Genomic DNA, 15,449 nt, shown 5'->3' on the forward strand with positions numbered 1-15,449 from the left:
CTTGGTAACTGTCTCAAAGAAGTCCACCAGGTTTAGGAGGCATGATCTGCCCTTAACAAAGCCAAACTGGGTAGGGTTCAATGTTTGGAGGTTACCAATGTCTCTTTTAATGAGTTCCATGATGGTGCACTCCATAGCCTTGCAGACCAAGCTAGTCAGGCTTATAGGGTGATAGTTCCAGAGGTCTGTTGTAGCTCCACCTTTGTGGAGTGGAATAACCATTGCTGTGCACCACTCTGTGGGTATGTAGCCTGTGGAGAGGCTGAATTTGAACAGTGTGTTTAGGTGAGGGGTTAGTTCATCTTTGAGCTTGTGTAAGACACAGCCTGGGACACCATCCGGTCCCATTGATGCTGTGTTTTTGGCTTTGGAGAGGGCTGTTTTAATGTGAGTGTCTGTGATTTCAGGGACTCTACATTCTTCTGGTATGGTTATGGACCCTTTTGGGGGTGAGAGGGGGGTGAAGTTTGTGCTGAACCTGTCTGCCAGGATGTTGGCAATATCAGTCCGTTCAGTGTATTTTGTGCCATTCTGCACTAACTCCGAGCGGATCTGAGCATTGCCACTTAGATTCTTGACATAGCTAAAGAATGCCTTGTGGTTATCTTTGGAGTCCTTGGCAATTTTTCTTTCAAAGCTCGCCTTGGATGATTTTATGAGGGATCATAGTGTCTTGCTGATACTGATCAGGGATGTCTTCCCTTCTTGGGATTTTACTCTTTTCTGTATTAGTTTCCTCCTTCTATTGTATAGCTTGTTTATGGCAGGAGACCGCCAGACTGGTTTCCTTTTCTTGGAGGAGTGAGTCTTGGTTTTGCTTGGGATGGCACGATCCAAGCATTCTTGGAGCTGCCCATAGAATGCATTAGTAAAGGATTTTGCAGCACGGACAGTGTTATCCTATAGCATGGGGGCTTTGAAACTTTCCACCTCAGTCTTAAGTAACGTGAAGTTTGCTTTTGAAAAGTTTTTCACAGTGGCTTTCTTGTCCGGGGGTGGGGGCGGAATATGGATATCCAAAGGGATTTGTTTATGGTCAGATCTAACCAGCAGGGGGTTGACCTCTAGTGTGGAGCACTGGTCACCCATGTTGGTGATGACCAGGTCCAATATGTTGTCACCTCTGGTGGAAGTGTTGACCAGTTGAACCAGGGCGTTTGAGTTTATAAATTCTCAGAAAAGTTGGGCAAGGAAGTTAGTACTTGAGTAGTTCTCCCAGTTAATATTTGGGTAATTAAAATCACCCAATATTAGGGTGTTTGGTAGGACCTTTATGTTTCCCAGTGTTTCCAGAAATGCAGAATGGGGGTCCTGAGACATGGTGGGTGATCTGTAGCAAGCTACAATTAGAATTGCAGTTTTACCCATTGTTAGTTGCACGTGGATGATCTCTGAAGCATCGTGCTGTGCCACTAACCTGGAGGTGTGGGTATCCTTGATGAATATGGATACACCCCTGCCTTTTGTATTTCGGTTTGGGTTTTGTGGCTGAAATGTATGTATGAGTTGTAGCCTGGTAGTGCTGGGGTGCTCTCTGCAGCCTTAAACCAGGTTTCTGTTACTGCACATATATCGATTTTCTCCATACTGAGGAGTGCCTCGAGTGCATGCATTTTGAGGTTTAGACTTCTGGCATTGAGGAGCATTACCTTCAGATTTTTGTTACTTGTACTATTTACGGTGGTGGGTTTGTCTTTTAAACCTTGCCTAAAAAAGGCACTATGGGGTGGCAAGAGCCTTGGCAAGCATTTGAAAACCTATGGGTGACAGGTGCAAGCTGTCTCTAGCAAAGCAGCGTGGCTTGTCGAGCATGTCATCCCTGGTGGACAGACACTGGATTCCCTTTGAATGACACCAGAAACCTAGACAATTGTTGAAATTGAGAATTTTTTTCTTTATACCGTGGTATCATTCTTGGTGAGGGCAGGATGCTACTCAGGGTCAGGGTCATACCGGCCTGGGCTATGTGATCAGAGAGCTCTTCCATGTCTCTTTTCATGTAGTCCAGGGAGGCTCAGGTCATTCACACCAACATGGACAATGACAGAGTCATATTTGTACTTGTTCTAGAGTGACCTGAGTGCTTGTGTTATGTGGTGGATCCTAGCATCTGACAGGCAGCTAACAGTAACCTTCTCCTTATTCAGCCTAGTGAGTGGGACTTCAGTGTGCCTGACTATAGAGTCACCTATTACTAGTATGTTGGGTATGTTATTTTGCCTTAAGGGCTGTGATTGCATGGCACACTGGTTTTGTGAAGTATGTGTTTCATGGTTTATGTTGGGGTGGATGTTGCTTGGATGTTTGCTCTGGAGGTCTCTGCTGGTTTTGCAGATTTTTATTTAGAGCCTCCGAGTATGTTTTCATGTATTTATGTGTGTTTTTTGCCAATGCTGGTTTAATTGGTCTGTGTAAGACTGGTGGTGCAATGCAAGTGTTTCCCTTCTCCTCTTGACTGTCTGATCCAGTCTTGGGTTGAGAGAGCTTAGCCTCTAGTTTGGCTGTATAACTGCATCTCTTGCATGTATTAGTGTTTGGTGGTAGGAGGAGGGGTTGTCTGTGTACATGAGGCAGTTGTAACATTGCCTCAAAATGCCCAGATTCACCAGTTGGACTAGAGAGTACACCTGAAACTGCCCTTTGGATATGCCTAGATAGGTACAGTGAACTGTTGGTAACGTTGAATAGAGAGCCTTGTCCTTCTGTGCAGTACAGGAGGGTCTAGTGCAAGGGCTTATAAGTGCTTGCTATAAGTTTTAAGCAAGTGATGGGCTGAGAAATGAATGGCTTGAGTGCTTAAGTTGAAAGTTTGTCTAGTTCCAAGGGAAAAATTGAAGATGAGACTTTGTGGAGCTGCAAAAACATACCTAAACAAAAGAGACCTCTGCGGCAAAATCACACACACACATCACAACCCACAGCACCAAGCACCACACATAGTACACACGCCTGTGTCTCACAGCCTCTAAGGCCCAGCCATAAACCCAACATACTAGTGCCCCTCACCAGGCTAGACAAGGAGAAAGTCATGGTAAGTTGCTTGTCAGGTGCAAGAATCTGCCATATCATGCACCTACCCAAGTCTCTTAACAGGTACTGTTATGACTCTTTCATAGTCCTTGCTGGTGTGAATGACTTGAGACATACCTCTCTGGACTATAAGAAGAGAGACATGATTGAGCTCACTAAATATGTTTCCCAGGCAGGTATGTCCCTAGTCTTAAGCAGCATCCTACCATGACCCAGTATGATGCTTCAGTACAAATAGAAAATAATTGACTTTAACAATTGGCTTAGTTTCTGGTGTCATTCCAAGTGGATCCAGTACCTGACAGCCTGGGAGGACATGTTTGACAGACCACTGTGCTTTGCCAGAAAGGGCCTTCAGATGTCTCCCTGGGGTTCAGGCTTCTGGCAAAGGCTTTTGCCTCCCCCATACTACCTGTTTTAGGCACGAGGACAAAATTACCAAGGTGAACATTTATTCTAAATGAAATGTAAAGGTCATGCTGCTAAACGCTAGGAGTTTTAACATGAAACTGCACTCATTGTAAGCATTCCTCACCCTAAGAGATGCTGATATTTATGCAGTCACTGAAGCCTAGTTCAAAGCTGTGGAGAGCACCCCAGCCTTACCAGGTTACTCATCCTACCATCCTTTCAGATCCCAAATGGAGGGCTACAAAGCCAAAGGAGGTGGAGTTTCAATATTTATCAAAGGCATACACACCTCCAGGCTGGTCAAACAGTATGACGCACAGGAGACACTACAGGAGCAGTTAACTGTTGACAAAACACCTATTCAAATCATAGCTAGCTACAGACCCCCAACCATGACTCAGGACACCCACTCTACCTATCTGGACATACTTGAATCCTTCAAGATTCAACCATCTAACCTGATCCTGAGTAACTTTAACTAGCCAAACATAGACTGGATGACCTGTTCTAGCCCAAACATGAATGGCACCCCTACAGTGTCATCCTCCTTGGAAAAATCCAACCATAAAGTAATCACTTTCGAAGTCACCATTTCACTAATCACTAATGACTGGTGCCAGAAGCATAGCCTCAAACTGAATGCCAAGAAATGCATCATTATCTCCTTTGGAGTAAATGGTGTCCCCACTAATTATCACATTAATAACAACATACTAAGCATACAATCAGCTGTGAGGGACTTGGGCACCCAGGTTGATAGCAGCCTAACTTTTGACCACCGCATTGCCTCTGTTGTACAGAAGACTTTCTACACGGCCCACCTCATAAGTAAGGGTATTTCATCCAGGAACAAGGAGTTCATTAACATCCCTGTACTCTGCCCTTTTCAGACCCGTTAAAGAGTACAATGCTCCCTTCAGCATGTACCTTGCCAAGCACATGCAACAGGTGGAGAGACCACAGAGGTTCCTGACCAGGAAAATCCAGGATCTCAGACACCTATCCTATACGGATAGGCTAAAAGCCCTGTCCTTGTACTCAGTCTCATACAGACTGCCCAGAGATGACCTGTGCCTTGTATACAAGGCTGTCTCAGACCCAGCCTTGATGGAGTTGCTGCATATCTGTAAGTCAAACTCCACTAATGCAAGCTGCACGCAAGGCCTCAACCTGGTCTGTGACATTAATAGAACTTGTTGGCGAGATAGACTTGTGTCCCAAAGACTCTCCCATTTGTGGAATAGACTCCCTACTCCATGTCAAGCAGAGTACCTCACTAGCCCTCTTTAAGAGGAACCTGGACAACTAGATAGGAAACAGAAAATGCACCCTCAGGATCCCACCTGTTTCCCTGCTGGACAGGGGAAACAGACACTGACTTTGTGGGAACATGGGCAAAATTATTGGCTAGGCTAATAAGGGCCTCTGGGCCAATAGCCTAGTATCGTCCTATGAACCTATGAACCTCAACAGCTTTGACCATGGGTGAGGTTAGATTCCTAATTTACAGCAGTATTTGTTTGTTCTTAGAGCATAAAGGAAATAAGCAAGAATGATAGGCACTCAATTAAACACTCATTTGCAATAATAGCTAATCTTCACCTGAAAATCACAGACACAGCACTACCTCCCAAATACTTAACCAACCAAGTAGAAAAATATAGCTCAAGCTTTTTTTCTCCACAGATTACCTACCAGACCTTTTCTCTGCTGAAGAATTTGCTTCTGCCATTAAAATCCTAAAGATGTCTAGCATTTGATGATCATCCTGTTGAATTACATAATATCTTGCCAACATACCACAATCATTGACCCCATGCAAATCTGTTGGATTTAGGGACTCCATTCTTCCTTTCTTGCTACATTCAAACATAAATGAGACAAAAATTCTATCTTATATAGCTTTGAAATGTCCCATAACATCGCACAATGCATTAATTTATTCTCTGAGTATCCATATTCAGTTTAGAGTTTGAGAGAACCATAGCCCATCCTGGCATTCACTGTGCACATGGTAGAGAAACTAATTCTGCGCAAGATGTCAGACTACTGTGGAATAATACTCCTTCACTCCCATGCAGCATATTTATATAAAGGCAAGTTGGATGATCATACATTCATCTGCCCCATATACATACTGTATTACACTATGAAAGATTTGAATTTATTTCATATCTTTTTTCACTGTGCTTCTGTGTATGTGAGATTGTCAAAGAGAAGCTCTGTAATAAAAGTAAAACTACATGTTTGTCTGTGTATTGCTTTGTGGTCTTTTCAGAGATTCAACATTATGCACAAGGGTGGTCTTTTGAATGACTATTAATAATTACAAAGAGGGGGAGGGCTGGTTAGATCCGGTCAGCTTAGACGAGACATATGAATGAGCCTATGACACATAATCTTCCTTAGAGAATGGGTGACCTGTACACTGGCACCCTGATTGTATAACAAATGTTCTCACACAGGGTAAATCTACATGCAATGCCCACTAAAAAATGAGTCCGCCGCATAATGGCAACATATCAAGTTGCCATGGAGCTTGGACTGAAAGTAACCTAATGGTCATTATTATTTTACATTCGCTAAACAATGCTTTTGCTGTTTAGTGAGTGTAAAATATATATATATATATAAAAAAAATGTAATTAAAAAAAGTGTGTGTTTATATCTGTGTGTGTGAGTGTATGCGTGCATGTGAGTGACAACGAGATTGATTGGTTTTGTCTGTGTGAGTATATGTGTGTGTGTGTTTATGTTCCTGTCTGTGTTTGAGTGTATGTGTGCTTGTGTGCTTGAAAGCGAGGTGCGTGTGAGTCAGAGAGAGGCAGATAGTGAAGAGTAAAAGCGATGGAGCACTGCCAGGCTGGCAACAGCAGTTGTAAAGAGGCTTGCGTACCACTTGAATCCAACCTCCTAGCTCAAGATATCTGGATGAAGCCTAAAATAAAGGGGGAACAAAGGCTCAAAACTAGGAACATATTTTAAATATTGTTCTTATAAAAATAAAAATTAGCTTAAGTAACAGGATTTGTGTTAGCATTAATTTTCTGATGGAAATAAAGTCTGACAGTCAAATGTATGTCATTATTTAGTGACTTCAGTCCCCACTGACTGGCAACAAACCACACATTTTAGGAGTAAAGGACCAACAAATAAAGTAAATATCTAGATTTTTTTTATAAAAATGTTATATTTTGGATGCAAAATGCTTCCAGCATCATTTACATATACTGCACCGACTTTGAAACATTAGGTGGAGGAACTCTTTTACATCAAAAATATATAAAAAAAAATATAGTAATAAAAAAATGAATAAATGGGTAAAACAGGGCAATGTTACAGATAGCCCATTCTCTTAATGCAATAATGCCCTCCAGGGTGTGTGTTACTGTGTAAGTAATACCCTTCCAGAGGTGAAGAGGCATAACACTGTAGACAGAGGGCCTCATAATGTCTCTGGATGGGCGTTATTTACACAGCAACACACATGCTTGCTTAGAACGTTGTATAATCAATTTCTTCTTAGAATACCCTAACTGAAAGTGTCTACCTGATAACACCGACATGCCAAAACACTGACAACAAAATAACCGACATGAAAAAACTGACAAAAAAAGAAAGTTCAAAAACACGAAACTTCACATGCCCGACAAACCAAAATCCCGACAATCAACAAAACAAATACCCTTCCCAAAAAACACACACACAACACAAGCACACCAAAAACCTTACAAAACTAGACTAAACCTTACATACACAACTATCTATGCACTAACCTTAACCCAAACCCCAACTCTAAGGTCCGTCACTATCGCACACTTACCTTACCTGCACCCTAACCCTAAATCACTTAATCTGCCCCTAACCCTCAAGTCCGTCACCATCGCACACTTACCTTGCCTGCACCCTAACCCTAACTCACTTAACCTGCCCCTAAACCTAAAGTCCATCACTGTCGCACACTTACCTGACCCGCACTCTACCCTAACGTCTGTCACTATCACATACTTACCTTACCCACACCCTGACCCTAACGTCCGTCCCTATCGCACACTTACCTTAATATGTCGGTGTTCTCAGCGTCGGTATTCTCAAATGTTGGTCTTCTCCGTTGTCGATCTTCCGGTGTGGGTGTTCTCGTCGTCGGCGTTGTGCATTTTCGGCGTTTTCAGGTAGACCCAACTGAACACCTCAGTTAGATGCTACGGAATGTCTGGACACATACTATAAATGTTGATCTCTACTTTTTAGCTGTGTTGTGCATGACATGACCATCTGCTATGGATGTACATCCATGACAGGTAATGTAAGCTCACTATTTGGCCACCAACAGTTGATTATGTCTGAGTAGTGCAACAGAGCTAAGGAGATCCACAGTTTTCTGAACAATGCATGTATGTATACAAACAGTGGAAATCAGATCTGCACTGCCATTATTTTGTCAGTATGATAATGTAAGAAGAAGATCAAGAAAATCTAAATATAGTGTCTACAGTTTTCCAAACAAATTATAAATCAGTTTTATTTTGCTTTCTGTTAAGTGCACAGTGGACAATCATTTACCTTTGTCATCAGTAATGTTTCACACTCCTCCGCAAACTTGCCTAAGTATATCATTTTGTTGAAGAATTTATGTCTCACATTCAAGTAGTATGGATTGTTATCCACCACTTTCTTGAGAGTTGTAAATGTTTATTTCAGACATTGTATGCCTATCTCACTAATTACTTCTTTTCTGCTTTGTTATACAGGTGATCTTGAGGCTATAAAGAAGAAGAATTTTGTGTTAAAGGAAGGAGTTGAATACAGAGTAAAGATTTGTTTTAAGGTAAGAGAATTGTGTTTTACAGCAACCGCTGAGTAAATGTGTGATACAAGTGAAGAATATATATCATCAGAATCTGCAGCCAAATCACTTTTTTTTGTCAAATAATTTTATTCAATTTTTTTTTTAAAACAACAATTAATAACTTTTACAAATCAAACAAGAAAAAGGTAAATGAACTATTTACATAATGTACAATGGCCTCAAATCAAATGAAGATAAAAGGATTACAAGCATAGTTACACAGACAAAAAATATACTTTTTAACAAAGATTAAGACAAACAATTAAGAGTTGACTTCTTGCTTTCTCTCTTTTTATGAAGGTAAAGTTGGGACCATTTTAAATGTCTCAATTAGGAAGAAAATTTTCTCCCAAGGATTATTGATCCATTTCCTAGGAAAGATTCTCATTTCCTTGACTTTGATTTCCAACAGTGCTACTTCTTTTGATGCAAAGAGTATAATGTGTCTTTTGACCTAGACACTACGTCATGGCTAAACAAACAAACAAATAAGTACAGTAAACAAACCACAGTTTTAAATATATTTTGTCATAAGCTGGAGTGAAATGAGGATAAGGAGTGTCCAGATAAAGGAATGGGACTGAACTCAGCAGGATTGTCCACCTCATTCACTTATCAAATAGCTTATAAAACATCTCTGACCTTGAACAAGCTGTTTTAAAAGATGAGGGGGGGGGTTCTAAGTGCCAAAACGGCAACAGTAGTAATTGCAGTTTCATAACCCCACTAAGGTTTGACCTGGTCAAACTGAACTACAATATTATGTATATTGTAAAACTGGAAAGTCAAAACTGTGATCCTTGACCAAAATGAACTTAAGAGGTTTAAATGGCAAACAGTAGAACATTAAGAAATAAAGTTATTTGACCAGCCTCAAACCTGAAACCTTCTAATATCAGAAAAAACTGAGGAAGCATCCATGAAAATGTAGAATAGCTTGAAAACTGCCTTAGACATTGTGAATGACTACATCCTCCCACCCTACTCAATGACCTATATCTGGCAAACAGTAGTACTAACATAAACTATAATGCTAAACACATTCCATTGGAACTCTGGGAATCTCCCAGGAATTCATTAAGATCCCTAGCATGGGATGACAGGCCTGCAGTAAAAAGACCCTGTTATCAGAATGCTTATTTTGCGATTTGATGACATTTTAGAAGTAATGAGGCAAAATCTCATTATGGACTCATTTACTTGTTTCTGAACCTGGCTACTACCATACAGTACATGGTAGATAACAGTGTTGGAGGCCATATAGTGAAAACAAAGGCACCCCTGCAGTCACTCACACAAACACAAAGTAAAATGCACACACACACACACACACACACACACACACACACACACACACACACACACACACACACACACACACACACACACACACACATACACACACACACACACAAACACCACTTACCCTATACCTGTCCCTGTTGTATTCAACTCGGAGCTCCTTGACTTTATGTTAGGGCAGTCTTTGAATTCAAAAAGGTTAGAGAGAGGTGTAAACATCATATACACCTCATGTTAACCTTTATGAATGTGGCCCTTTATCTAATCCAAAGTATAAATGTAATCTTAGCCACAACTGCAGTCTTAAGTACTGGGACTACAGTTAGACTTAGGTTGGAGGTCCTGTTATACTTTATGTCAGAGTAAGGAATTAAGCTTAGAGGTGCGCTGTGGCCACCTGTCAAGACTTAATTCAGATATTCACCTGTCACACTGACTGTCAGGTCACAGACTTGAGATTAGGGTTGAGATTAAGATTTTCATGGATTCTGAACCTGTATTATTCTAAGAAGGCATTGTAAATAATCTACACACTTATTTTGGGACTATCTCTAATCAGTATTGTAAAGTTGGACTTCAAAGTGGTGGTTATGATTGGGGCTGGGTCTTCCGGTTGTCAAGAATTTTTAAAGTTGGGTTAGTGTTAAAGAAGAAGTGTGCGTTGTGACACAGGTTTGTTTCAGGTATGTCAGAAATAAGCAGATACTTCCAGGGGCGGCTCGAGCTTTTGGGCTGCAGGACTGCAGCCCCCACCCAGCTGTACAAAAGAAAGAAAAATAAAACACAAAAGAAAAAATAAATAAAACAACAAACGCAAGTCCCAGAACTCGCGCATGCGCACTCACAACATTTCTGAGTCCGGACTGCTACTGAACCAGTCCAGAGCATGTGCACAGAATCCAGACTGCTAGTGAGACAGTCCAGATTAGGAAGACCACATGCAACAGCAAAGATCCCAGAAGTTTATGCAGTTACAGCTGCATAGACTGGAATGGGATCAGACTTCAATGTCTGCAGGCTGAAACCTGCTCTTGCAATAGAAGGACAAGACATTGGCTCTCTGAAGTGTGTGTGTGTGTGTGTGTGTGTGTGTGTGTGTGTGTGTGTGTGTGTGTGTGTGTGTGTGTGTGTGTGTGTGTGTGTGTGTGTGTGTAAATGCCCCAGTAGCTAGAAAGAAGGCAGGAAATATACCTGGTAGCTAGACTCAAACCCTGTACTTTGGGAGTAGGTAGTAAGAGCTTGAATTCCCTACCAACCACCACTTCTGAAATTTTGCCTCATATTTTTGCTGTGTTCCTTATAAAATCTGTGTTTTTTCTGGATTTTGAATTCACTAAATAATGACAGGCATTTGAATTTCAGACTTCATATTATTCAGAAAGTATGTGGTAACACAAAGCCTTTTATTCTAGCAATTTCTGTTTAAATCATCAATATTTGAAATTTGTCCCTATTTTTGGGGATGTATTCCCCCATTATTGGCTTTGTCCAGACAGATCCCAAATGGAGGGGTACAAAGCCAAAGGAGGTGGAGTTTCAATATTTATCAAAGGCATACACACCTCCAGGCTGGTCACACAGTATGACACACAGGAGACACTCCAGGAGCAGTTAACTGTTGACAAAACACCTATTCAAATCATAGCTAGCTACAGACCCCCAACCATGACTCAGGACACCCACTCTACCTATCTGGACATACTTGAATCCATCAAGATTCAACCATCTAACCTGATCCTGAGTAACTTTAACTACCCAAACATAGACTGGATGACCTGTTCTAGCCCAAACATGAATGGCACCCCTACAGTGTCATCCTCCTTGGAAAAATCCAACCATAAAGTAATCACTTTCGAAGTCACCATTTCACTAATCACTAATGACTGGTGCCAGACGCATGGCCTCAAACTGAATGCCAAGAAATGCATCATTATCGCCTTTGGAGTAAATGGTGTCCCCACTAATTATCACATTAATAACAACATACTAAGCATACAATCAGTTGTGAGGGACTTGGGCACCCAGGTTGATAGCAGCCTGACTTTTGACCACCGCATTGCCTCTGTTGTACAGAAGACTTTCTACACGGCCCACCTCATAAGTAACGGTATTTCATCCAGGAACAAGGAGTTCATTAACATCCCTGTACTCTGCCCTTTTCAGACCCGTTATCGAGTACAATGCTCCCTTCAGCATGTACCTTGCCAAGCACATGCAATAGGTGGAGAGACCACAGAGGTTCCTGACCAGGAAAATCCAGGATCTCAGACACCTATCCTATACGGATAGGCTAAAAGCCCTGTCCTTGTACTCAGTCTCATACAGACTGCCCAGAGATGACCTGTGCCTTGTATACAAGGCCGTCTCAGACCCAGCCTTGAAGGAGTTGCTGCATATCTGTAAGTCAAACTCCACTAATACAAGCTGCACGCAAGGCCTCAACCTGGTCTGTGACATTAATAGAACTTGTTGGCGAGATAGACTTGTGTCCCAAAGACTCTCCCATTTGTGGAATAGACTCCCTCTCCATGTCAAGCAGAGTACCTCACTAGCCCTCTTTAAGAGGAACCTGGACAACTAGATAGAAAACAGAAAATGCACCCTTAGGATCCCACCTGTTTCCCTGCTGGACAGGGGAAACAGACACTGACTTTGTGGGAACATGGGCAAAATTCTTGGCTAGGCTAATAAGGGCCTCTGGGCCAATAGCCTAGTATCGTCCTATGAACCTATGAACCTCAACAGCTTTGACCATGGGTGAGGTTAGATTCCTAATTTACAGCAGTATTTGTTTGTTCTTAGAGCATAAAGGAAATAAGCAAGAATGATAGGCACTCAGTCAATTAAACACTCATTTGCAATAATAGCTAATCTTCACCTGAAAATCACAGACACAGCACTACCTCCCAAATACTTAACCAACCAAGTAGAAAAATATAGCTCAAGCTTTTTTTCTCCACAGATTACCTACCAGACCTTTTCTCTGCTGAAGAATTTGCTTCTGCCATCAAAATCCTAAAGATGTCTAGCATTTGATGATCATCCTGTTGAATTAAATAATATCTTGCCAACATACCACAATCATTGACCCCATGCAAATCTGTTGGATTTAGGGACTCCATTCTTCATTTCTTGCTACATTCAAACAGAAATGAGACAAAAATTCTATCTTATATAGCTTTGAAATGTCCCATAACATTGCACAATGCATTAATTTATTCTCTGAGTATCCATATTCAGTTTAGGGTTTGAGAGAACCATAGCCCATCCTGGCATTCACTGTGCACATGGTAGAGAAACTAATTCTGCGCAAGATGTCAGACTACTGTGGAATAATACTCCTTCACTCCCATGCAGCATATTTATATAAAGGCAAGTTGGATGATCATACATTCATCTGCCCCATATACATACTGTATTACACTATGAAAGATTTGAATTTATTTTATATCTTTTTTCACTGTGCTTCTGTGTATGTGAGATTGTCAAAGAGAAGCTCTGTAATAAAAGTAAAACTACATGTTTGTCTGTGTATTGCTTTGTGGTCTTTTCAGAGATTCAACATTATGCACAAGGGTGGTCTTTTGAATGACTATTAATAATTACAAAGAGGGGGAGGGCTGGTTAGATCCGGTCAGCCTAGACGAGACATATGAATGAGCCTATGACACATAATCTTCCTTAGAGAATGGGTGACCTGTACACTGGCACCCTGATTGTATAACAAATGTTCTCACACAGGGTAAATCTACATGCAATGCCCACTAAAAAATGAGTTCGCCGCATAATGGCAACATATCAAGTTGCCATGGAGCTTGGACTGAAAGTAACCTAATGGTCACTATTATTTTACATTTGCTAAACAGTGCTTTTGCTGTTTAGTGAGTGTAAAATATATATATAAAAAAAAATGTAATTAAAAAAAGTGTGTGTTTATATCTGTGTGTGTGAGTGTATGCGTGCATGTGAGTGACAGCGAGATTGATTGGTTTTGTCTGTGTGAGTGTGTGTTTATGTTCCTGTCTGTGTTTGAGTGCATGTGTGCTTGTGTGCTTGAAAGCGAGGTTCGTGTGAGTCAGAGAGAGGCAGATAGTGAAGAGTAAAAGCGCTGGCAACAGCAGTTGTAAAGAGGCTTGCGTACCACTTGAATCCAACCTCCTAGCTCAAGATATCGGGATGAAGCCTAAAATAAAGGGGGAACAAAGGCTCAAAACTAGGAACATATTTTAAATATTGTTCTTATTAAAATAAAAATTAGCTTAAGTAACAGGATTTGTGTTAGCATTAATTTTCTGATGGAAATAAAGTCTGACAGACAAATGTATGTCATTATTTAGTGACTTCAGTCCCCACTGACTGGCAACAAACCACACATTTTAGGAGTAAAGGACCAACAAATAAAGTAAATATCTAGATTTTTTTTTTATAAAAATGTTATATTTTGGATGCAAAATGCTTCCAGCATCATTTACATATACTGCACCGACTTTGAAACATTAGGTGGAGGAACTCTTTTACATCAAAAATATATAAAAAAAAATAGTAATAAAAAATGAATAAATGGGAAAAACAGGACAATGTTACAGATAGCCCATTCTCTTAATGCAATAATGCCCTCCAGGGTGTGTGTTACTGTGTAAATAATACCCTTCCAGAGGTGAAGAGGCCCAACACTGTAGACAGAGAGCCTCATAATGCCTCTGGATGGGCGTTATTTACACAGCAACACACATACTTACTTAGAATGTTGTATAATCAATTTCTTCTTAGAATACCCTAACTGAAAGGGTCTACCTGATAACACCGACACGCCAAAACACTGACAACAAAATAACCAACATGAAAAAACTGACAAAAAAAGAAAGTTCAAAAACACAAAACTTCACATGCCCGACAAACCAAAATCCCGACAATCAACAAAACAAATACCCTTCCCAAAAAACACACACATAACACAAGCACACCAAAAACCTTACAAAACTAGACTAAACCTTACATACACAACTATCTATGCACTAACCTTAACCCAAACCCCAACTCTAAGGTCCGTCACTATCGCACACTTACCTTACCTGCACCCTAACCCTAAATCACTTAATCTGCCCCTAACCCTCAAGTCCGTCACCATCGCACACTTAGCTTGCCTGCACCCTAACCCTAACTCACTTAACCTGCCCCTAAACCTAAAGTCCGTCACTATCGCACACTTACCTGACCCGCACTCTACCCTAACGTCTGTCACTATCACACACTTACCTTACCCACACCCTGACCCTAACATCCGTCCCTATTACACACTTACCTTAACATGTCGGTGTTCTCAGCGTCGGTATTCTCAAATGTCGGTCTTCTCCGTTGTCGATCTTCCGGTGTGGGTGTTCTCGTCGGCGGCGTTGTGCACTTTCGACGTTTTCAGGTAGACCCAACTGAACACCTCAGTTAGATGCTACGGAATGTCTGGACACATACTACAAATGTTGATCTCTACTTTTTAGCTGTGTTGTGCATGACATGGCCATCTGCTATGGATGTACATCCATGACAGGTAATGTAAGCTCACTATTCGGCCACCAACAGTTGATTATGTCTGAGTAATGCAACAGACCTAAGGAGATCCACAGTTTTCTGAACAATGCATGTATGTGTACAAACAGTGGAAATCAGATCTTCACTGCCATTATTTTGTCAGTATGATAATGTAAGAAGAAGATCAAGAAAATCTAAATATAGTGTCTACAGTTTTCCAAACAAATTATAAATCAGTTTTATTTTGCTTTCTGCTAAGTGCACAGTGGACAATCATTTACCTTTGTCATCAGTAATGTTTCACACTCCTCCGCAAACTTGCCTAAGTATA

The 15,449-nt window shown here is 41.0% G+C and overlaps 1 protein-coding gene across 4 annotated transcripts in view; it reads left to right on the forward strand.

Annotated features, from left to right (window-relative positions):
- Window positions 1-15,449, forward strand: part of ARHGDIB (Rho GDP dissociation inhibitor beta) — a 405,195-nt gene that overhangs the window by 337,842 nt on the left and 51,904 nt on the right. For 3 of the 4 annotated variants that reach the window (XM_044068142.1, XM_044068121.1, XM_044068136.1), the window contains one exon: window positions 8,193-8,269. The exons of the other annotated variant lie outside the window; for it this stretch is intronic. In XM_044068142.1, the coding sequence (XP_043924077.1) occupies window positions 8,193-8,269 (77 nt within the window). The remainder of the gene's footprint in view (window positions 1-8,192; window positions 8,270-15,449) is intronic. 4 annotated transcript variants of the gene reach the window in all.

The sequence above is a fragment of the Protopterus annectens genome, chromosome 1.part0 (assembly GCF_019279795.1).
Source record: "Protopterus annectens isolate FY-2018-M chromosome 1.part0, PAN1.0, whole genome shotgun sequence".
Lineage (NCBI taxonomy): Eukaryota > Metazoa > Chordata > Ceratodontiformes > Protopteridae > Protopterus > Protopterus annectens.